This window comes from Ptychodera flava, chromosome 4 (genome assembly GCF_041260155.1).
Source record: "Ptychodera flava strain L36383 chromosome 4, AS_Pfla_20210202, whole genome shotgun sequence".
Taxonomy (NCBI): Eukaryota; Metazoa; Hemichordata; class Enteropneusta; family Ptychoderidae; genus Ptychodera; species Ptychodera flava.
In genome coordinates, this window is record NC_091931.1 from 26728542 (window position 1) to 26753084 (window position 24543).

At 37.8% G+C, this 24543-nt stretch overlaps 1 protein-coding gene across 1 annotated transcript; it reads right to left on the reverse strand.

Moving 5' to 3' along the window:
* Positions 1-7063: 7063 nt before the first annotated feature.
* On the reverse strand, positions 7064-23084 carry LOC139131316 (uncharacterized). The gene is made up of 5 exons (XM_070697324.1): positions 22873-23084; positions 21895-22108; positions 10529-10758; positions 9856-10004; positions 7064-8577 (listed from the first exon to the last, which is right to left on the reverse strand). Exons 1-5 carry the CDS (start codon positions 22993-22995, stop codon positions 8370-8372), a joined length of 924 nt encoding a protein of 307 aa, XP_070553425.1. The 5' UTR covers positions 22996-23084; the 3' UTR covers positions 7064-8369.
* Positions 23085-24543: the final 1459 nt, after the last annotated feature.

Consider the following 24543-nt stretch of genomic DNA (forward strand, 5'->3'; position numbering starts at 1 on the left):
TAGATGACAGTGATGAAAGCATGCCCCTTTGTCCAAGACTATGAACTTTAAACTCTCTCAATTAATATTAACATTGAGCTTTGACTTGCATAGCCGAACAAAAAGAGTGGTGATTGCGCTTCTATAAATGAGGAATCGATCGGTCATCATTCTGAAAAAAAATTATATTTTGCAATCACATGTCACCAAAGACGGTAGAGATATGTGAACAGGATGTTGTAGAATAAGTCCCGTTAAGTAGATTTTCCTTTCACATTTTAAAATTGTTTCCAACGAAGACGAGGCCATGCCCAAGTATAGAGTACCATGAGTAATAATTTCACTGTAAAGAAATTGAACAATGATGGAAAAGAGGAAGGGTAGGGTGATGCTGCTTACACTAGTTCCTGCTTTTGGTTTTAAATTTTACTTCAAGTGATAACATGCCTTTTTTTGTTCTGTAGGCCAACATAGCCGACGTAGCTTGTCTAACTGGGTAGGCAGAATGCGTCCTGGTGCCGAGGAACCACCAGTCAATTACCACAAAGGCGCCAATGCCATCTTGATTGGAAACATCCTGGCAGCTACTGTCCTCTGGATCTCAGTAAGTTTGTTTGTTTGTTTGTTTTCCCCGGCGTTTCAACCCCCGCAGTCTGTGGTCTCCGGTCACTTCAACCCTGTCTTCCGGATAGATTGGCAGAATAAGTCTGTGCCTTTGTATAAAATACTATAAAAATAGTAGAAAGTGAGCAACCAGGTAAAAGTTAGTCGAGGGAGACCTTAACAGCATATCCTTTTGCATATACATGTGAACATTTTTTTAGAATTGTAAATTTTCTAACAAAAATTTTTTCCAAATGAGAAAAGCTGTGCTAATATTTGTTCTGGGTAAATTTCAGATTTATAATTTATTTTAGTTCGATGTTGTCTGAGGATACGCTGTACATCCATATCACTAGCGCAAATAAGATTGCGTGCTGTAACTACAACATACATATGGCCCAGTGATTTATATTGCTGATAGATTTCGCGAAATGTTGCAGATCATCTTTTGACAAGCTGAGAAGCTGTTTGCAAAAAATGTGGTGAAATTTCAATATTATTTGTGTTTTTAGGACAATTTTGCCCTTTTTTGATCAAAACATCTATTTCTCTGTAGCAGCGTGTCCAACTTTTGTCAACTTGTTTTTCTGGTTTAAATATTTCTTGTTGTTTTTCTGGTTGTACTGTGCAGAATCCATTGTCATAACATTGAACGTAGAATTTTCCTGCACTGAACAGATAGAAACAACATTTATTGTTAATCTTTGGTACCCATACTGGTATGTACCAATTCTGATCAAATGTGAGCGACACCGTATAATTGCGGTATTTTTGTTTGTTTGTTTTTGTTTTTTACTTACGCATTCTTTTCATTATCAATCATACATACATATTCGTACGCCACTAAACCTATGTTCAGGCACACCAAAACACACAACAAAGAATGACTGTAAAGCTATGACTGTATTGAACATCAGGAAAACTTGTTTTATTACCCAACAAAACAAGAATGGAACTACCTGGTATTAATCCTGATAGGAAAGTAGGAGATCATGTGTCGAATCAGCATGAAATGAGATTTAAGTGACTAATTGATGTCGGTGAAATGCAGGTCGGGAACTTTTAAACGACCTGATGCCTTTTCCCGATTTGATTAGTGCAATAAATAAAAGCACACGAAGGGACAATATCCCAGGTAGCTGGCCCTTCGCCAGTTTGCGAAATCATGCGGACGGACACTCATTAAGAAGCAATGGATGATTGCTATCGATCACACAAGCTCTCCTACGACTGGTTCTATAAATTGAAAAGACTGAAGGCCTTCGCATTTATTTTTATTTTTTTTTTTCAAAGAAGGATGTTTGCCACTCAGATAATACTCTCTACACGCAATAGGTAGCATCTGAAGTCGTTACACCTCAGGGTGGTAATGAAAACCGGCCCTTGGGTGTAATTTTACTATCGCACCGGACAGTGATGTCTTATAATTCTTAATTCGAACACCGTTCTTCCCCATAGGTTTACATGTACAACTAAGCCCTTCTCTACCTGCAGTTACTATATCCCATAGTTTTTACTATGGTCGAACGACCTCAATCCGTTTGGTTTTTTTTTTGAGTTTTTTTTTTTACTTTTACGACCATGCTACGTACAATTGGCAGTTAAGGGGTTTTAAGGGACAGGTTTATTAACTTCTTTTGACACAAATTGATTACATGTTACTGGGTACAAGTAGGCCTAATTGTACAATGTCAACAAGACCCAATCAGAAAACCTTGACATTTAACTAAAACAATAATAGACAGGCAGACAGAGAGAACATAGTTTGTTGCCTAGGGTATTCTTGTACTATATTGAGGCAGATTTGTGTAAGGGATGGCACGGGTCAATGGGTAGATGAGCTACAGTTGTGGGGTCGTGGCGATAGCAAAGGCAAGCCCTAAAATGACACTCAAACTGTGCTTTGACTTTTTGCGAGACCCCTCTATACTTGCCACGCAGCATAAGCCCCACAATCTACCATAGAATAGTCATTATAAATGTTTTAAACATTTTCATTCCCACGAAGACTTTGTTTGGTTAAAACCAAATATTACTGGAGCTCATTACACTCCGTATTCCCGGTTACACTAAGTCTCCACAGGCCTTTTTTCTTAAAACTGAGATGCACGCACCAAAGTTTCGTGATGAAAAGTGCCAGTAGGTTTAATGGGATGAAAATTTTAAAGGACAACAGTTTTTGTCATCTTTCGACAAACGTTTTGTTATAGGTAAGATTCCTATCTCACCCGTTTCCTCAGAGCACTTCATATCGAGGCAGATCGATTTGTTACGAATACCAATACCTAACTGGCACTTGCTTGTTCTCAACCCTGTAGGTTGTAACAAGTGACAGTTTCTTCATCAATCTGGAACCGAAGAGGCAGTAGATGATCACAGCCGAGCCGATTGCGAAGAGTCCAAGACACATCGCGGTTTTATTATAGTTTGAATGTCAAAACCAAGAGAACATGTGGAGTATTTAACAAGAAAAACCGAACTGTACAGGGTAGATTGCTGAATAAATCAAACCATTATCACAAGTTCAGGGTCAGACTTACACCGTTTCTTTAGTTTACGAATATGTAGTATTTACATGAATATACTGTATATTTCCAAGGGTGACTTTCAACTTAAGTTTCTGTAACCTCAGGTGATATTTGACGTTTAAAAGTCAAGTTTGTTCCACTCTATCAAACTTTGTATACGTATCATAGATCCTTGTGGTAGTGAAGACGAAATCCCAGTGAATTATTTTCAGCTTAACCTTCTGACCATACTTGTAACACAACTAAATTTACGAAGGTTCTTCGTCCAGCCTCAGGAAACTTTGTGACGAATTTTAATATACATTGTACAATGATATTTATAATTTATTGAGTGTTAACTTCATTTCCTGTGGCCGTGTGCAGTTCGAATAAATCTGACTATTTTGTGCTTGATACTAAGTATGGTGATTTTTTTAATACGTAGTGTTGCCTGGCTGACTGTCAATATATTTGCGTTTGACTCGTGTGCTCGTTATTGTAGAATTCGCCTCGGGGACAGATATTTGAACTTGAATTCCTACAAATATTTTGTGATCTACCACAGTGACTCATGGGGCTAATTTTAAAGTTTACGGAGGGAGAAAACCCTTTACAATCCTATATAGTTTTTCGAAAATCGAAAACTTGATTTTTCGCATAAAGATAACACTGGGATGGCGGCAATCTTGAATCACAAATATCGCTAATTGTTGGGTAATTTGTTTCTCTACCAACAAAATTTGCACGGTGACCCCTGATTTTCATTCTTTGATTTGTTTAGACTAAGAGAACGGTTGAAGTTTCATAAAGGAAAGTTTGAGCAAAGGTTTAAGTTTTTCACTGTCGAGCCGCATAATACCTAAAGAGGTAACGCTTCAACTTCTGATGATAAAATGAAACTATATTCCATCCAGGAAACAAGTATATTGTTTTTTCTCTCTTCACAAGTACGTCGATACACAAAGTATTAGACTTGTACACCCAAGTTGTGTGTTGTGACAATATATTAGCTTTAGATCCGTCGTTAGAGGGCGCTCTCTACGGAAGCGTCCTCGAGCGACGGATCTTTCAGTCTACCCAACTTGTAACGTTTTACGTAATGAATACGATGCTGTACACAAAAAATCAGTTGTCAACAACCACACTGGCATATCACACTGATGACAGCTCTGTTGGCGAGTTGAACTACATGCGTTTCAACACAATTTTGGGGTAGAACAAGAAAGTGTGTAATTTTATGAACAGAACAAAAATAAACACCCTAAGGTTCTGGTTTGTACAGCCGAATCAGGTGACTTGAGAAGCAAATTGGTATGTATGCAAATCATAATAGTATTAGAACGGGACTATTTGTTTATTAGCACATGTGCTTCACAATTTGTATTTTTATAATTTTGCGTGTTTTATCCGTAACAGAATTATGCACAGTATGTTATCTTTCTGCTATAGCTGCCCGTTCTCCTTTTCAGCCATGATTTTGTGGACAGACCGTGCTGTAGCCTTCTGTACCATATTTCATCAACCGTAGACAACCACCCCCTCTCCTGTTTATGCATCAACATATTGTTGGCCAGACCCTTATTCAGAGGATGACAACACGAGCTCTATAGCCCTTCTGTCTTCTGTCAAGGCGCACTTGTAAGGGGTTAACAACCCAGAATTCGAATGGGCTCAAAGTACTGTTAACAACAGCCAGCGCTCAGAAATCAGTAATTTAAATGGATTTGTTTACACCGTCGTCACGCGATCTTTTAGGCGCACCACAGTCACCTGTGGTCTATTCCGCTCTGCATCTATGCGTCCCATAGACGTGTGTACATATGCCTGAGAAGAAGTATGTACGCACGTCTATGGGGCGCATAGACGCAGAGCGGAATAGACCACCGGTGACGTGGGCGCACTGATCTTTATGGCATGTCCTCACGTCCTTTTTGCTCTGGAGTAGGACTGTTACCCACTGTACGCTCGTGCATGGAAGTGATGATATCCGAGTCCTCTGATATCGGGTGGGCCTTCTGACTCGTCGTGTTACCGTTAGGACGTGGAATTCCGTGTTCCTTAGGTCACAAGCCGGCGGTACCGTACACTTCATTTGAAAGGATATATAGAATGAGACATACACTAGGCCCGCTCTAAATCTCATGTCTCACTAAACTTACACATTCATATTCGTATTCATCTTAGGACGCGACGTCCTCCGTTGCTTGCCAACGTTCGATCCCCGTGGTTTCCCGATGATCCACACATATACATGAAAGCTAGGACTGAAAGCGACCCCAGAAGCTCTCACGCTGTACTAATCATGGAATCATACTCGACAGAAGAGTTCAGTCGATATAAGCGCAGGGTGATGCTTGCAAATTCTATCGCTGTTCGTAAAGAATGATCTTGGCACCCATCTAAAAGCTAATCAGATAAGTAACTCACTGAACGAAAGTAAAATTTGATGACCCAGTCTCCTGGCATTTACATATGTTCATGCTGTAAATCGATAAGAAAATATATTGACAGACTCTGGAACCGACGGCGAGTGATGGTAGAGAACTTGAACCCATGTATTGAATACGGAACCATGGCTAGGCCTCACGGGCCAGCCACTGATACATCAGAGTATCCCTCAAATGAGAGACTAGGTCCCGTTAGTCTGTCCGTGAGTTACTCAGCCTGAGTTAGTCTGTCCAAGCTGTGGCTTACGGTTTTGATCAATGATGCAGTATCGTGGCTATATCTGTTAGATACCGACGCCATACAGAGCACAACAAAATACCAGTATTTTGATTCCTACCGACATTAAAAAAGATACAAACTAAGGAAAAAAATACCACTTGCCCCTACAAGTATACGTGGCGTGCCACAATTCTCTTGTTTCAAACCCACGCCATGGACGAATTAAAACGGCAATAACAGATCAATGTGAAGAGTGGCCAACGATACAATACGAATATGGAGGTAATATGCAGAATACCTCTATGAGAAGGATACGTTCCTGGCGAAATGTTTAAATGTGTAAACGAGTCAGACAACTTTGTTTATTGTTATAGTCCAAAAAGCGTTGAATTGCGCGGATTTATGGCATCCACGGACGCTAATGTATCGAGAGCGTGAAATATTAATTTTTGCGTCAATTTGGAAGATTATGATATTCACGTTAAATTGTTTTGTTCACGGCTACTCCACTCAAACCGTGTTAGGATATAAGTCTTGGTAATAATAAATTCACCAATCTTGTAGTTTCCATGTTTATTGCAGTTACTTATTATCTATCAGCTATTGTTAAGACATGTGTCAAATGATAATTGTTCATTTTGATTCTGATCCCTGTGCGACCGGTCTTAACGCCCTCTACCAACAGCTGAATGCAAGGATGCGAAAGAGGCAAGTGTTTTTGTTTGTTCGTGTGCGCTCGTCGTTTGTAACACAGTGCATGTGACACCCGGTGGTGGCAGTCCCCGGGTTGGTGGGGGTACCCATGCGCGTTACCAAATTCACGGAAAAGGGGGTGTTTTTCTTCAGTCATCTCGGAGATTCTAGGTCCGTGAAATCGAGAAAAATGGGTGCTTTTTCACAGTAACCTCCGAGATTAGGGGTAGTCCTTTCATAATCTCCCTAGGACACTAAATCTGGTCTAGTCTCACTCTAGATGATTGTGTATGAATGTGACTAAAATCAGGTGAGGACAAACATTTGTGATGTATGTACATGTATACAAAGTCAACCTCCAGGGTCAACCCTGGAAGTCAACATACTAACCTCCTAGATTTCGAAAATAAGGGTATGTTTTTTACAGCTAATTTCTCCCAGATTTGCCACAAATAGGGGGTGTTAATTTTCTCAGAAATATTCTAGGAAAGGGGTACTTTTCAAACTTGGGTAACAAGCATGGGTACCCACCAACCCGGGGACTGCCACCGCCGGGATGTGACATACATCCTTGCGTCTACTGTGAGACTCAACTGCTGATCGAATGCACAATTCAAAGGCACAAGGCAATCGTTTAATTCAATCACTGAAAAAAATAAACCTTCATTCACGTAGTTACTACAATCTGTCCAGAATCAAGTCTGATGAGTCGACATAACTCAGGGGTATCAGCAGACTACATTAATATTCCCGCACTACATGCAGGTGCTCACAACGTTCAACTTCAGTGACAGTGTGCAGAGTTTCCAGTCAGCACTCGTATAACTAGTCTTGGTGGTTGAGTTAAACTTATCGAAAAACTTAGGCAGTGTAAATTTTTCCATCAAAAATCCAGAATTCATATAGCCGAGTCACTCGCTGTTCGATCAACCTGCTAGTCAGCCGCCTAATTGAACTTTTCCGGTTCGTTTTCATAAGCTCCCGCGGGAAACCGCGAGAACTGAAGGATGTAGACAATGTAATCGCAACGCTTACAGTCTGAAGATTTAGGTTATATATTTGATAATGAAAAGGGTTGCGTACCAACATATCCATAATTATGATATTAAATAATTCACTTCTTAGTTCAAAAGTCTACCACCACCACAGTATTTTGAACATTACATTTTCGGAATGCTGATATTGTTTTTATTTTGATAACAACAAACAATTCCACTGAAGGATATTCATCGTCGATACATTGAAATCCCCAACTTGACATGATACAACACACAGTAGATTAAAATTACAGTTCACTAGTGTGGGAAATAAGGTTACAATAACACTAACACAACTAGGTGTTTATAGCCAATGGAGCTCACAAATGTATCAATAAACATATCATGTAAATTTATCTATGAATAAATAAATTAGTCTATTAACAATAAATAAATTTTACAAGTGTTTAAATGAATGTTTAAAATTGGAAGCAATTCAGTGAGAGAACTAAATAAGGAATCACTTTCGGAACTGAGTCAAACCGTAGAGATACAGTTCCTACTTTAGGCACAAATAGTCGTTTTAGCATGCAATACATATCTTTGGTAAATTATAAAATGCATGATTTTTCAGCCATCTGATTGTTTTATAGGAAATGAACAAAGCTTGTACACTTCTGTGAAACTAACCATGCTGACAGTGTATTCTTCAATGTGAATCGAGTCCATTTAAATCACTAACTAGCTGGCTAGCACATCCAGAAACATCTCTCCTCTCTCTCTCTCTCTCTCTCTCTCTCTCTCTCTCTCTCTCTCTCTCTCTCTCTCTGTTTTCTTATCGGGCCTAATAAATAAAAGCACATAATAGGAATGTATTTGTGCATACGGTCTTCTTTGTATCATCAAAGGAATCGCCATGACAATGTACTCTTTTCGCCAAAATCTAATGTATAATAGGTGCAGCCGTCAACATTTGGCTCTTTTCTTTACGCTCTTTACGTTCCTTTCTTCTTCGGCGTTTCTCATTTTTGTCCTCCTCCTCCTCCTCGTCATCTCCACGACGGCCCCCGTTCTTCCGACGTCGTTTTTTCTCTCTTCTCCTCTTCCTTCTATCTTTCGACTTCTTCCTTTTCTTGCTCGGCGGTGTTGGACTGTAAATAGGAGTTGCAAAGGATGTATCTTTGCTTACTTCAATGTACGTATAAGTGGATGTTATTTTTATCGAGATCGAACGATTCTATATTTTAAAAGGATGTTTGTGTAATCATGCATGGCGTGGTTCATTGGGAAATGGCTGCTATTTATAGTAATTCAATCATATGCGTTGAATGGTGAGGTTCCGGGGCATATATTGACATCACAAGAGAAATTTATCCTGTGAACTGTCATGTTACCAAAAATAAGCTCTGGGTTATTTTTGACTTGATTAGCCCATGAAAAATTGATATCCGACTTGTCGAATATTGTTTTAAAAATCCCGGCTACTAGTAAACCAAAAAACCTAACGTCAACTGTGAAAAACACAAAAGTTTACGGAGAAGCAACATCACGCTATTTGACCTAGTTTTACGATAATTATGTGAAGAATTGAAACCTTAGGTATGCTTTAAAATATCAGTTTTCACAACTGTTGACATCTGATGAATAAAGCTTTCCGATTCAACAGGGATAAATCGATGATACCCTTTGTATGTGCATACCATTAGTTTGTGTATATTGTTGTTGTTATTTGTATGTATATAAGTCTTAGCTTGTTTGTTTTTATTCTGCTTTATCTGTGTTTTGGTGATACTTTAACCCATGACCTTTTTGATAACCGTTTATTCTCTAATATATTAAATCTCCATCATCACTATCATCATTATCATCATCATCACCATCATCATCATCATCACCATCATCATCATCATCATCATCATCATCATCATCATCATCATTGTAGTGTATCTCTCTCTCATTTGCTAATTACAGTAAAATCATTTCACGTATTCAGTAATTTGGAGCAATGAAATTCCAAATCAAATTAATAAAACAAGCCCCTTTACTGGCGAAATAGCTGTAAACATTGATGATATTTTCAGTATTCTTGTTCAAGAAAAGAAGAATTACAGTTACTGATTTTCCTCCCTGTATAGTGTCATGTTTACATGGCTTTGCTACAGGACTGTTGCTTTGCCAGCACAATTACAAACAGGTTACGTTCAAGTTGGTAATGAGGCTGAACATGATTTTGAAGTTGTAACAGGACACTGTACATCAAAATCAACAAAATAGTGGAAAATAAGTACATAGTTACGGCTTATCGAGCTGTGTTTGTAATTGTCGTCGTTGTTGTTGTAACCTCTGTAGGACTGAGCAATATAATTTTCATCATAAACTTGATTTTAACTCATGTAATGACCTTTGACACTGTGAGAATGGTCTCTCACCTGGAGCAGCCGTTTATCTCGTCACCTTCACCACTGCATGGTTTCGTTCCAAGATCACTCCCACAATAGCTGCACATACACGCGGTGTGGTTTACAGCCTTGATACTCAAATGCTTCTCACCAACCGGGTCGGCATCTGAAATTATAACCTGAAAACACAGGGAGTATATTAATCAAATACAGGTATTCCGGCCATGGCCGGCTCGATTTGGCTCGTCTTTAACGCCTGACACCCAAGATATGAATGAGTAATGCCATTGACTGTTCCGATACCGGTTGAGTTACTCGTAACAGGGTATTGCAAACAATATTCGTCTAGACGTTATGATAAATAAATGACATGCTCAACAGTGTCATGTTTGTGCGTATATATCATTTGTATGCTATCTCCGTATTTCAAAGACAGAAGTTATTGATGTTATTGTTTTGGGGTATTTTCTTGTCTCTGTTTTTCGTTTCCCGCTATATTTTGTGTTGTCTCTTACATGGTCACATTCACAAACAGTTCAACTCACATTTCTCAAAGAATAAATCGTAACATTTCAAAGGAAATGATGTGTAGCCATTATAAGCACAAACAAGGCCTTTAATCAATAATTCCTGTACGAATGACGTCATCGGATCGGTGAAAATTGCAGTGGAATGGTTTTCCTCGATCGGAAGACCAACTTACCACTTTGTCAACAAAGTCGACGTCTTTCGGCACGCATCGGGTGTCGCCGATCCCCTGCATCGGGCAACACCCGCCGCAGCGGTGCAGCAGCACGCACTGCGGGAAAGTTTGAACGTGCGGCTGGATGGTTTCGCCGGTCGACAAGCTGCTGCTCGGGTCCCGTACCAGCTCGTGAACGTTGATGACCACCGGAAATGGTTGACAGCTGGACAGATTATACTCTTTTTGGACTGCGCGGGGAAAGGAAAAGGATATCACTTTATGAATTCTGTCCATAACTATAAAACAAATGCGAATCATCAAAACGTTGATGTAGTTTGCGCCTCAAAGGTGAAAGACTTGAACTTTTTATCAATGAAACTTTCAACTCTTCTCCTCGACAAATCAAGAATAAAAATTAGGGTCACCGTGCAAAACTTGGTACTAGAGAAACAGTTACCCTATACATTTATCGATATTTGAAATTCAAAATGGCCGTCAGCCTGTGCGGGCAAATGCTTTTTTTTCTAACTAAGACGGCGATTTTCTCCCGTTCCAAGAGCTTTAAAATGAACTCTCACAAACGATAGACAAGAAAGGTATTGGGAAAAATTGACAGTCCGAATATTTATCTCTAAGGCGCTACCTCCCGTTAACAAATAAAAAAATAACACGATTGGAACTAATTTGGGATAATTAGATCTTTATATTTTTTAAATTTCTCAAAAATGTTAGGTGCCCTATAGCTGAATGTCTCAATATTACAAATTACTCATAAAAACAAGTGTGTAACGTGAAAAGAAAAGCAGATGAGCTTACATTTACAGATTTTTTAGACATTACTTCACCATCCAATTATCCAAAATTAGTTCCAATCGTGTTAAATATATGAAGAGGGACACCGAGAAAGTGTCGTATTTTGCATTACCATGGCAAGACAAAACTGGCGTCGAGTGATTCTTTTTAGCAGAACTGATAAATTCTGTCAATGATTTCGTTGTATTAACGCACATAGTTAACGGAAATCTATCGGCTTGGACAAAACTTGATACAAATTTGATGATATCTTATTTGTTACTTAATAAACATCAAGAAGGAAAGTGTGTGATTCTCTTTCTCAAACAAAAATTGACGAAAGCATGCCCGAGGACAGTCTATACTTCGCCTCATTGAAAATGTCGTGATTTACATAAAGGCAAAACAAAAAATATAGTCCCCGGAATTTTCTAGCTCACCAACTGAGGTGGTAAGTGATTGTTTTGAAGAATCGTGCATAAATAATTTTTTAATGAAATTCGAAGTTAATAAAACAGATACACAAGTGCTGATATAAAAATTCATTATAAATGGTATAATTTACAATTTTTGACATTTTTAAGCATTTTCGCACTTCATCTGGTTTCAATAGTGGCCCACTCCCTAAACACATTCAGCTCCAAATAGTTTGAATCGAGCTCCTTTATTTTGTATAGTAATTAAAAGCCCGGCCTCTATAGAGGAAAACGGAATAACAAATTGAGCACTTGGACACAAGTATTCAGCTTACACCCACTATAGAGATAGCCACGTTGATATCGATAACCTTAATTCAATTTACAACAATTAAATATAAGGTCATGTATAAAAAAGAAGAGTGTGACTCTGATTAAAGGTTTTTCAAAAACTTATTAGGCTCGGTCGGGGTTTTTTATTGTGGCAAAGTACACTTTTTTCCCTTTCTTCATTCTTATGTCTTGCCATTGTTCAAAACACTATAGCTGTGAATAGTTCCACCATAACACATTTTCAAATTGGTCGTCGTACTAGATTGTCATATCACAACACAATACCAGTGTATGTATGTCCGTATGCCTGTATTTGAATGCCACCGAAGCTGAATTATCTCATCACATTTTGTTCATGGAAAATTAACCGTGTTCCAGATTAAAACAATGATTCATATATTAGTTTGATCCTGCATACATTTAAATAAAAATAAACACATGACTTTTGCTCTTTACCAACTACTTTATTCGTCCGAACATAAACCAATGCTCGGGCATAAGCGCCTCTCCTTCTTTCAGAGGATCTGTGAAAATGCTGTGAATCTGTGTGTGCCAGTAAAGCCACACATATAGAATTCAAAAGTCGATGAGTATGGCTTGATCGATGGGACATGTTACGCTGCAGCCGACTGACTGACTGTGAATTTCAGAGATGTCGGAACTGGCCCGTATTTGAAGGCGATGTCACCAGAACGACGCATCAACGGCTGTTGTGCTCTCGTGTGTGAAATTATGGAGAGCTATGATAGGGAGAAATTTTGTAATGAGAGGGGCGCAAGGGTAAGGAAATATAACAAATTATTTAAAGGTATACAGTCACCTGTAATCTAAATATGCCCATATATGGTCAAAGTGGCGTTCCTTGGTATTCAAAATGCCCATGTGAGGGCGCTTTTTTTAAAAAGCGGCCACCCGCTTAAAATCTGTGATTGGTTAGATTTTCTCTTTCCACGGTAATTGTGGCAAAATTGGATCAGGTGACACTATACCTTTAAGCCGGTATAATTACTCTTCAGACCAAATAAACTTGTACAATCATGGAATATGAAATTTGCTGTTTATTCTTCTCAAACTTTATTTCCAACAGGTAGGCCTATTGTGTGGTTATGTCCACTTTACTAGGACAGGAACATAGAAAATTCACTAATTTCATGATTTGCCTTTTTTTAATTTTCGGGTCATTTTGGATTGAAATGAAAAAAAAATCAACAACTTTTCATTTTTATTATCATTTAAAGTTTGCAATGAAAGGGCTTCCAAAATTCCTATTTCTTCTGATTTGTGGCTTGCCAATCTTATAACTGGCAGCAAACTATTGCAACTACCATATTGCATATTGCTTATTGCATACGAGTATTGGTGAGGCTTTGAAGAATTCCAACGTAAACTACATTCGTTTTTTTAATAGTTGTTATAGATTGCCTCAGCTTAAAGACGTGAAGAAACCAATCGAGACAACCGTAAACACATTTCCAGCTCTCGGACGATTTACTGTATTTTCAGAAAAGCCGGGGTGAAGTTCTTTGAAATAAAACAACGAAAACAAAATGGAAGTAAAGTCCGGTATTTTCAAAGGTTTAAAACAAATCGAAATGGACAAACGTAGAAACGCCGATTCTGGGGAATACTCCGTTTATATTTTCGGGCAAAGAGCAATTTATTCAGTTTTTTCCTATTCACGACGGAGTACGTACCCTTTTTTACTTTTTATCCGTTAAATTTGATCAGTAATTTTTAGCTCACGTGTTCAAACACATGAGCTAATGTCGCAGCTATGTCTGTCTGTGTGTCTGTCTGTCTGTGTGTCTGTCTTTCTGTGTGCTCGTCAAAAAAGGCTCGCCAGATCAGAATCAAATGTGGTACATAGATTCAGTTTGCAAATGGCAAGAACTGGTTAGTTTTTGGGGTTTGGCTTGCTTACTTTTTGCTCATTTGCATAATTAATTATTTTAGAAAAAACGGATATACATTGAGAACGACTGCACACAATTTTATGAGATTTACTACAAATGTTGATGACACCAAGATATATCAGCCGTGAAAGACATTAAGGGATGACAATAAAGATAATGGATAATTTGCATATTTAATAAACTTTTCTCTAATTAGGGATATATATCTGAATTTACTCGATCAAAATTGACGAAACTTGGTATGCCTATTGAAGATTATGATTTAACATTATTGAAAGGCATTTAGCATTTTTACATCAGCCAATTTCTAATTTCTATATTTAATAAACTTTCCTAATTAGGGATATGTATCTGAATTGACTTGACTAAAATTGATGAAACTTGCTGTTCACATTAAAGATGCAATGATATAACATTATTGAAAGTCATTAATTGTTTTTACTACAGCCAATTTCTTATTTGCAAATTTAATGAACTTTCCTAATTACAGATATATATCTGAATTTACTCGACCAAAGTTCGTGAAACTTGCTACGTACATTGAAGATACCATGATATAACATTATTGAAAGACATTAAAGAGTTTTACTTCAGCCAAATCCGTATTTGCATATTTAATGAACTTTCCTAATTAGGGATATATATCTGAATGGACTCGACCAAACTTGATGAATCTTGCTACATATATTGAAGATACTATAATACAACATTATTGAAAGTAATTAAGCATTTTTACTTCAGCCAATTCCTAATTTGCATATTGAATGAACTTTCCTAATTAGGGATATTTATCTGAATTGACTAGACCAAAGTTCACGAAACTTGCTATGTACATTAAATATACTATGATACAACATTATTGAAAGTAATTAAGCATTTTTACTTTAGCCAATTCCTTATTTGCATATTTAATAAACTTACCAAATTAGGGATATTTATTAATATTGACTAGACCAAAGTTGATGTAACTTGCTATGTGCATTAAAGATACTGTGATTCAACATTATTAAAAGTCATTTCACATTTTTACTTAAGCAAAGTCCTAATTTGCATATTCTATGAGAACATTTCAGTTAATCCCTAATTTGCATATTCAATGAACTTTCCTAATTAGGGATATATACTTGGATTTACTTGATCAAAGTTGGCAAAACATGCTATGTACATCGATGATTATACCAGGTTATAACAATATTGAAAGTCATTTCGTATTTTCATGTCAGCTTATTTATAATTTGCATATTTAATGAGCTTTCGCAGTTTGGCATATATGGCTTGAAGGACTTGACCAAAGGGAATTTCACTTGCTATATAAAGTGGTGATACAATGATAGCAGTCAAAGAAATTAATTGTTTTTATTTCAGCTAATTACATATTTGAATACTTAATGACCTCTAGAATTAATCTGTGGTGAATATTGTTAATGATGTTGATCATAACACTTTCAATGAAGTTGCAAACATGTGACAAAGGTTTAAATTTACACACAACTGCACTATATAATGAAACACGTGAGCATTTTCAGTTCATATCTGGTTTCATAGGGATGCCATTTAGGTTGTTTGATCCATTGAAATGCAATGATCGAGTGCACAGTGCCAACTTCTCTTCTTTGCGCCCTGGATGTACCATATAAAGAGAGTGATTGAGTCTCCTTAAACCTAGTTCGAGGCTGAGATCCTGGTATTACACAAAATGTTGGGCTATTTGAGCTATGTGGTTGGGTTGAACTCAATGCAGGCACGTTACACTAAAATAATCTGGAATTTAGGCGAATCTAGTTGTATGGCGTACATCCTACCGTGTAGACTCCAATATACGGTATTCGGCATTTAGATATAACTGAAACGTCTTTCCCCAAAGTAATATTTCTCATCAAAGACAACATGCAAACCCCCTCATACTATACATTTTCAAGAAAAGACAACATGACAAGACTCAGAACCTAATGGGTGAATATTTTGGGTAAACTAACTTTTTTCACAGAAAAACTTATCAAAGTAAAAAACTCGACACTAGCTTATGAAATTTTATATCGCTTTGAAACTACACCATATGATAAAAACACGTTTTTCTCACATATTATGCGTTATCTACTCTCTTTAAATGGAAACAATTGAAAAACTGGCATGAAAAACAGCGCTCAAATCATGTTACGCGAGAGTGAAATCACTCTTGTTGCTAATGTAACTACCATCTTACCTGACACAAAATACCGTCATGTTGAATACTCTTTAACAGAACAAACTGTTAAAATTTCACATTGTTTGAACTAGCAAATGTGGTTTTATACTCTTTTGCCGCTTTTGAAATGGTCAAAATTGATACTAAATGGTGATTAGCAAACATTTGTATAAATTTATGCTTCCTTCTCGCCTAATTTACGACTTTCATAGAAAAAGGGAAACCCATAAATAAATCAATATTGGGTTAACAAATTACTAAAAATGGAATGAATTTTGCAGAAAAGTTATATTTAGCAAATTACGCCAAGTAACGTGCACCATCCACTTTAACTGTCATGTAAATAGAGTATTTTCAAATAATATTAGCTAAGTCAGGTGATATTTGCATGGGAAAGCTGTCGAAAACGACTATATTTTAAATTTCTTCCGCATGGACCCAATCGACCTAAAAGTCTCCAGCTGGTCGCCAGATAGGCTCTGACCCCGGGAGAGGGGTCGCGATGATAAAGTTTATTCTATCGGCACAGCAGAATAAATAGCACCCTTAAAGAAACAAAATCAGTACATGTGTGTCTGATGTAAGGAGACTGACGTTTCCTCGTCCTATGCTTCTGTAGTTATCTGTTGTTAACCTCCGTAGCCGACATAACAAATCTTATTTCAGAGTGTTACTATTTTGTTCAAGCTGTGAAAATCTAGGTTCAATGTTGAAGCAACTTGACATCCAATGACAATTCCCTGTAAAACATGTGATGTACACATGTTTGTACAAATCTACGTGTCCACTAGAATGCTAATCAGACTTTAATGCCGAGAAAGAAAGATTATTCATTTCTCTCGTCTTTGATGTTTAGCGTAAGTGATGCGCAGAAGAGATGTTCTATGCTTCTCTTTCTTCTAGCCACAAATTTGAATGAAATTACCGTAATAGGCATTTTACACATGGTGCAAAATACTATTCTCATCTGATTTTTACTCTTTATCGATATAAAGAGAAAGCAGCTTCACGAATAGAGTCTGTTTGTGTCTAGTGCTTGTGATAAGATAATGTGAATCATTAAAAGTTTTGTTATCTGTTTATTGACTGGACTATGATTCGGGATTTTTTTATAAAGAAAAAAAATGACCTGACACACAGGTGTCGCCTGATGCGCGCAATGGCAAAAATGCATTTATGCATTATTTATCAGCCCAGGACTTACCTAAATAAAAATTCCGAAATCAAAGTAGAAATTCTATCCAAACTGACTGTAGGGACTTATGTTATTGGGTTTTTTTTCTTTTTCACAAGAACAAGCGCCATAAGATTGTTTAACCAACGCTGAGAAAATTGCAATGCAGAGTGTTAAGCTTGAAGTCGACCCTGACCCAGCATTTTTATGAGATAACACATAGCGACGCGTTCTGACTCTGATCGTTGGCTAATATTAGAATCTGACCTACAACAGGAGGGATACTCGTCAGAAAAGTCTAAGTGAACACATAACAGATTTTCCAAAAGAATACACTACAACAGGTCACACGCTAAATTCTACGTTGAATTTAACTCTTTTGCTACTTCTATTTTATAGTCAAACTGACAACAGAAATAACTGGCTGGCATACTTTTTAATGACTGGGCCCAAAAGCTCACCAGTGTTTAAAATTCAAAATGGGCGCGATTCTTTTTTTCACTTAACACGGCTCGAAAATCCTACACACTGAGAAAAATTCTGAACTTCCGTTGTAGGCGCCTCGAAACTGAAAGACGTAAACATTTCCCAAACTTTGCTAAATGAAACTTTAAACCATTCCTTTTTTCAAAACACAGAATAATGATAATGGGTCGCCGTGCACATTTTTGTTCTAGGGACACAACTTACCGAACATTTCCAGATATTTGATATTCAAAATGGCCGCCATCTTCGTGTTAACTCTTTGGGTAAGCTATCGATTTTCTCTAAAGTAAGACGGTCAAAAGTTCATTCACTCTAAGAGATTCGTCGTGATCCCCAACAAGCGAACAATATTTTGAAAATTTTAGAGTCTGAATATCTTTAACTGATAATTTCAAAAGCTTAATTTCCGTCTGCGCGCTTTTAAATCAGAGTACACTCAGTGTGACAGTTTTCGGACAGGGTAGAGAATTTCGCCCGGAGCCGTTTCATAAATGACGAGCACTACGAAATTTCATTACCATACCCTTCGAAACTTTATTGTGTTTATCCTCAAACTGTTAACAGGACGGAAGTGGTATTTAGGGGGTCAAAGTTGCCAACTTGTTGACCCCATGTTGAGTGCGTAGTAATCGGACTGCTATCGCAGTAATCGGACGTCGTATTTTGAATCTGATTACAGGGGCTAAATATTGATATTTTGAAATACAAACCCCCGATTTTCAGTTTCGATGTGTTTAGAAAACTGTTTGTAAAAATTTCGTGATAAATTAGTTATGTTCAATCCATGGACCACGCAACTATATTTCGACGTGTATGGTGCCTACATATCGGACATGGGCTGTCTCTGTGTGTTGCTTTCGACACCTTGTATCGTACCGTGTGGCTAACTTCGCCGAGTGTGTAACGTCCGAAATAGCTTCTACCGAAAAAAAACTATCCAAAACGGGACAGCAGCGTCACCTGACTTAATATGCTGTCACAGAACTTGTAAATTATCAATACAGAACGAAGTGAGTACAACGAACAGCATGTCATTAAATGTCCGAAAAGTGAGGTCGTCCGAAAACTGTCACACTGAGTGTACAAGAGCTTAACTCAGCTGGAAGAGACTAAAAGTCAGTACTGCTGAATATTTCATCAGAAAGAGTATATAGTTAGGTTACTACTAGGTATGCTACTTTAGGTTACTACTAGGTATGCTACTTTATTTCGACAAAGTAGCATCGCAGTCAATTAACAGTACGGCTTTGAATATGATGGAGCGTTCAAAATTAACCTATCAAAGGGTTTGATATTGGTATTGACATAATGATATTGCATCATGTCAGACACAATTACTTTTGAGATCACGATACAGCCTTGTCTCTGTGAACATAGGACGGCTAAGTGCAGAAACCGAACGAAAAAAATAGGTGAAATTTCATTGAATTTTGCTACAAGGCGTCGTATGTCTATTCACATTTTGTATTACACAAGGAACCTGTTGAAATGTAAGTGTCTGACCGTAGATTTTTCTTCCTTGAAATATTTGAAAATTTTGTAATGTAACCCTATACCGGCATTATACATGAGCTTTCGTATTAGTGGTGTTTAACCCCTTAACGTAACGATATCGATTTTACTCACGGTAATGGTATATCGCATCGTTAATGATAATAATATTACTTTTATTCTCATGTATATGTCAACTGAATACAATTATTGGTAAAGAAAACACTGCCATTTATAAGAAATCATTTCGCGAGAAAAGGACTGAAAAATAGTTGCCATAGGCACTAATCGAGTTCAGCCTCATACTCAGAATTATCAGTCTACAGTATGTATTTAAATGGCGACTGTTCCATGATATCACAAAAAATAAAAATTACAAAAAAAATTGCAGCAAGCGAGAGGACACCGATAAGCTTATTGCTTACAGTGAATTTCAAAATAGCTTGGAATTACAACGTGCTAGGGTGGTTAGAAAAACGTTTCTGGCGATAGAAAATAACGCCACCTACATTCATTATAAACGTTCTCCTTCGGTAAATTTTGCAATAATACCTAATAGAATGTTCACTGTGCCACAGTCAAAATCGTCAGTGTTGCCGCGCACCCATTGAAGACTCACCCGTTCACTGACTTTTTGAACATTCTTATATTGCCTTTATCACGTTTCCCGTCGATGAAACTGCACAGAACGCTAATGATAAGTTTTGGGGTTTTTTTTGGGGGGGGCACAATTTTACGGATCGGTACAATGATTTGCATTTCCTACACTGAACGTGTTCTCTACGTGAGAACAGTGGACGTCGTATTGGGTTAAATTGTTGCGAAATCTATCAAAGGAGAACGTTTGCAATGGATGCAGTTGGCGTTATTTTCTATCGCCAGAAACGTTTTTCTAATCACCCTAGCACGTTGTAATTCCAAGCTACTTTGAAATTCACTATAATTTGCCGGAGATCATAAATAATAAGAAATCAAAGAACAGGAGCATATCTGGCAAAGAGTGGTGTATATTATAACGAGAACTACCACGGAAAGTTATGGTCAAAATGACAAAGCTACAAATCTAACAGATAAGTCTTCAATTCTTGTTTAAATCTATATCTCGTGGGAATATTTTTATATCGTCTGGAATATTGTTCCACACCAAAGAACCAGTAAATTTAATACAGATTGCCCTAAACTGTTTCGGCGTTCGGTGGACGGAGAACATTTTTATCTTTTGATCGAGTGCTATATGTATGATCAATTGCGGAGGAGTACGATTAGAAATACATGAGAAGTTCATCATGAAATATATAATAAAAATAATGGCGACCTGAAGCTTAAATTGTTTATACACATCAAGAATTTCAAGTTTCTTAAACAAAGGTGCAGTATGAGCATCATAACTATTGCCTGATATAATACGCACAATTCATTTTAAATGCCAGAAATATAAAACCGAAGGCGATGTGAGGTAAAATAATGGTGTTATACAGCATAACTAAAAATTTTGGCGGACCATAAATTTCAATTTATAAAACATACCAGTTAATCTACAGATTTTTTAATTCAAAACGAGCTGTTGCCAATGCAATTAGTTGGCCATTGTCACCCAAACAAAAGAGGTACAATAAACTTCATTTAAGGTGATATCATTCAAATAAAGTGAAGCTTCGATTTTTCTATGATTTTTCTTGCCTCCAAGTACCATACAAAACTGTCTTCTCGACAGTCATAGTTAATTTGCTACAGTCACACCAATTTACAACCTTCTGAAATTCCAAATTTACATCAGCAAGAGGAATGGTATTTGAACTGTTGTGGATAGATGGGAACAGATTAGAATCATCGGCATAAAGCCTAAAATTGAAAATGGCAGAAGAGTTTGCTATGTCATCAATATAAATCAAAATCTGAAAGGCCAAGTATCTGCGATTCAATGTTGTCAATACTGACAATCTTGATTTCAAGGTTGTTCTCGCCTCGCAAATGAAAAACTTAAACTTTTGCTGAAACTTTCCTAAAACCAAACTTTAGATCATTCTCTTTCAAAATCAAGAATAAAATTCGGGTGGTGTCACTATAGATTTACCGATATTTGAAATTCAAAATGGCCGCCATCCGTGTGTTATCTATATGGGGGAAAATAAAATTCCCCGATTTTCACACAACTAAACCGGTGAAAATCTTTTTTACTCCATAAGCTTCAAAAAGAACCTCCAAAAGTGGTAGGTCAAAAGAATATCGTAAAACTTGAGATTTACAGTCGGAATATCTGTCCCCGAGGTGACATTCTACTTAAGACTCGTAAGATTGGTGAATTTGCATAGGCGATATCAACATTATTACCAATCGATGGCAAAAATAAATCACGAGCAGTGTTTAACCTAAGTCCCGTGGCTGACATTTTTCTGCGCTCGAAAGCCATATCTTTACAATGCATAAGCACTGTCTAAAGGAGGTCTACAGCAGTTTTGTTGTTGTTGTTGTTGTTGTTGTTGTTGTTGTTTGTTGTTTTTTTGTTTCGTTTTGTTTTTGTTTTCTTCAATTTATTCGTGCATAACTTTGAATGGAATTTCAGAGAAAAAAAATGACAAGTATTTTGACAATACCTGCGTCAAACATTTCTGTTCTAGGCCGGGCGTCACTGTCGTCTGCCATTGTGTCGGGTACATGGGAAAAGATACCGTCGCTCATGACATCGTGGGAACGTGAATCCACGCCGAGGTCCTTGTCCATCACAATAGTGTAGTTATGGGGGTAGAAAGCTCGGTACATATCTTCTACAGTCTGAACTCCTACCATCTTCAGTGAATTATCAATAATCTTGAGTTTACGGAAAAGAGAGAAAAATGTCTGTACGTCCGCCTAGAGCACATGCAAATTAACGGTTAGGACATTTGTAAAGCAACAAGAAGACTGTAACGATAATTTCTTACGTACAACAATGCTTTTGGCGTTAATGCAGTGGAGACTACCAATGTTGGGTATACCGGGATAGGAATTTCCGAGTGTGTTGTTAAATGGCTGATACATGCCTTCGCATAGTATTTTTGAGACTAGCAAACGCGTGTCAAGGTCTGTTACGCAGGAGGTCTCTCTCGGGTCAAAACAAAAACCACGTGTTTCCTAAAGCTGGGCTACTGGAACAGGGCAGGTCGAGACTGTTTTTCTTAATTTGTGTATGTACTCGTGTCAATGACCCAAGAAAAAGTGTCAAACATGACATAAATATCCAAATTCATCGGACTATATATTATTGTAGTAAATGTTTAGATTTAAAAGCTTTACGGAAATGAATGCCGAGTGACTGGTATCTAAACAGTTTCTCCACCTCGCAAACCGTTTGTCAATTTTTAACCGGTTTGTCTGTTGGTGTCTTTCAACTACAGTGGTACCCTCCCGTTTACATCGATAATTAAGCACGTTAATACATCGATAATTAAGCATTCTCGTGACCGATATCTGTTGTCCCTCACTCACTGTCTATATCTGTGCCCCCCCTCTCTCTCTCTCTCTCTCTCTCTCTCTCTCTCTCTCTCTCTCTCTCTCTCTCTCTCTCTCTCTCTCTCTCTCTCTCTCTCTCTTACCAGTTGCTGACCCTCCATCCATCGTTTCTTCAAGTCTTCGGCCTTCGCCACTGGGACGCACGAACTCGGGGTCGACAGACTAACCACGGCATACGCTAAGCACCACAGTGTGTACAACGACATAGTCAGGATACAGGAGTTGAAAAATAATCGAGTTCAGCCGAGTATAAGGCCGCTAGGGTTACGTCGACAGAGCCCGTGTCAGTGTAACTGGATAGTGATCGGCTAGGTATTATATTACATCGCTGAACAATGAATTAATTTGTCACCTTCCACGACTTTAAAAGGGAAATCCCTCTCGAAGTCCGGGCTATAAGTCTAGACTTTTGCGATTACATATGTGCGCTCGGTCATTACTCATGCTTGCTTATAATTTTAACTTTCACTGCACGTAGGCCTATACTTAGACTCGTAGCGCGTGAGATTGTGAGAGAGCGACGGAAAGACCGCGCGTGTAATGATGCAACAGATAAATGAGGAAGTATTATCCCATATGGAAATAAACTTGTTTCACTATTGCAAGACGACTGTATTCCATGGAAAATTACACTTGGTTTTAGGCAGTAGCGCCTTTCTAAGAGATTTCAAATTGTAGGAATGGCCCCTTTCTTTGGAAGATGGATGTCCCTAGTCTACCGCGTCAGTGATAAGAAAGTCCAAGTAGAAAGATAAGGGTCACTGAGCTCATTGATAAAATATGGAGTATATTTAGCTGCTGAAATAAAATGCTGAATTGGCATTTTATTACTAGTTTCTCTATGGGAGAAAACATTTTTTTTCGAAGCTGAGTTCGACGACAATATTATCTCAGTGTTATTAGAATGAAACGACCGGACCACGAAAGTCGTTATGTGCAAGTAGTTCCTCAAAGGGAAAATAGAAATAAAATGGCCTTTGACTTAGGACAGTTTTTTCGATATAATTGTTTTCTTCCTCTGCCTAAGTTTATAGCAATGGTTGTTTTAGCGGTTTCACATATGATGCATTGCGCTACGTTGTACAAAGCATACGCTACTCATAGAACTCTTTAACCATAGGGTATACGTAGGGTATGTTACACATCGAACACTATGGCAGGTTATACAGTGTACCCTGACCTATCTTTTCGTCGCCGATGGATACAAAATAGACGAGACATTTTTTTTGCATTGCAAATTTGAGTTATTTTTGTATAACAAACAGTTGCACAACAATAGAATCAGTATGTTTTGGTCGTTTTGAGTGTGAAAACGATGTTTGATACAGCGATGCATTGTGGGATAACCGAGAAAAGGTCTTTATAAGGTGTGAGCGAAGTGGCCGCAAAGAGTCGTCATAAGTGCTAAAAGAGTTAAACTTAGAGTAGAGACTGTTGGTAGCAAATTTTACTGACAAAATCTCAGGCTGAAACACGAAGAATAAAGCATGTACATTTACCCAGTGTCGTCGGTAGTGGACCCTGTGATAATACTTGATCAGGGACAGCAAGCGTAGCTGTTACTGAAATGTCGGAAAGGGAATCTTTGCAGTCCGGCGGACATTTTCTTCTCTCTTATCACTGGCCGGAGAAAGGGCACGCTTGCAAGTTTTGTTATTATCGGCGGGCGCCGAAATCTTAATGCTTCTGCTCTGCGAGCAACTTGGAAACATCCTGGCGGAGAAGGCCAGCTGGGAGTTTTTATGACGGGGAAT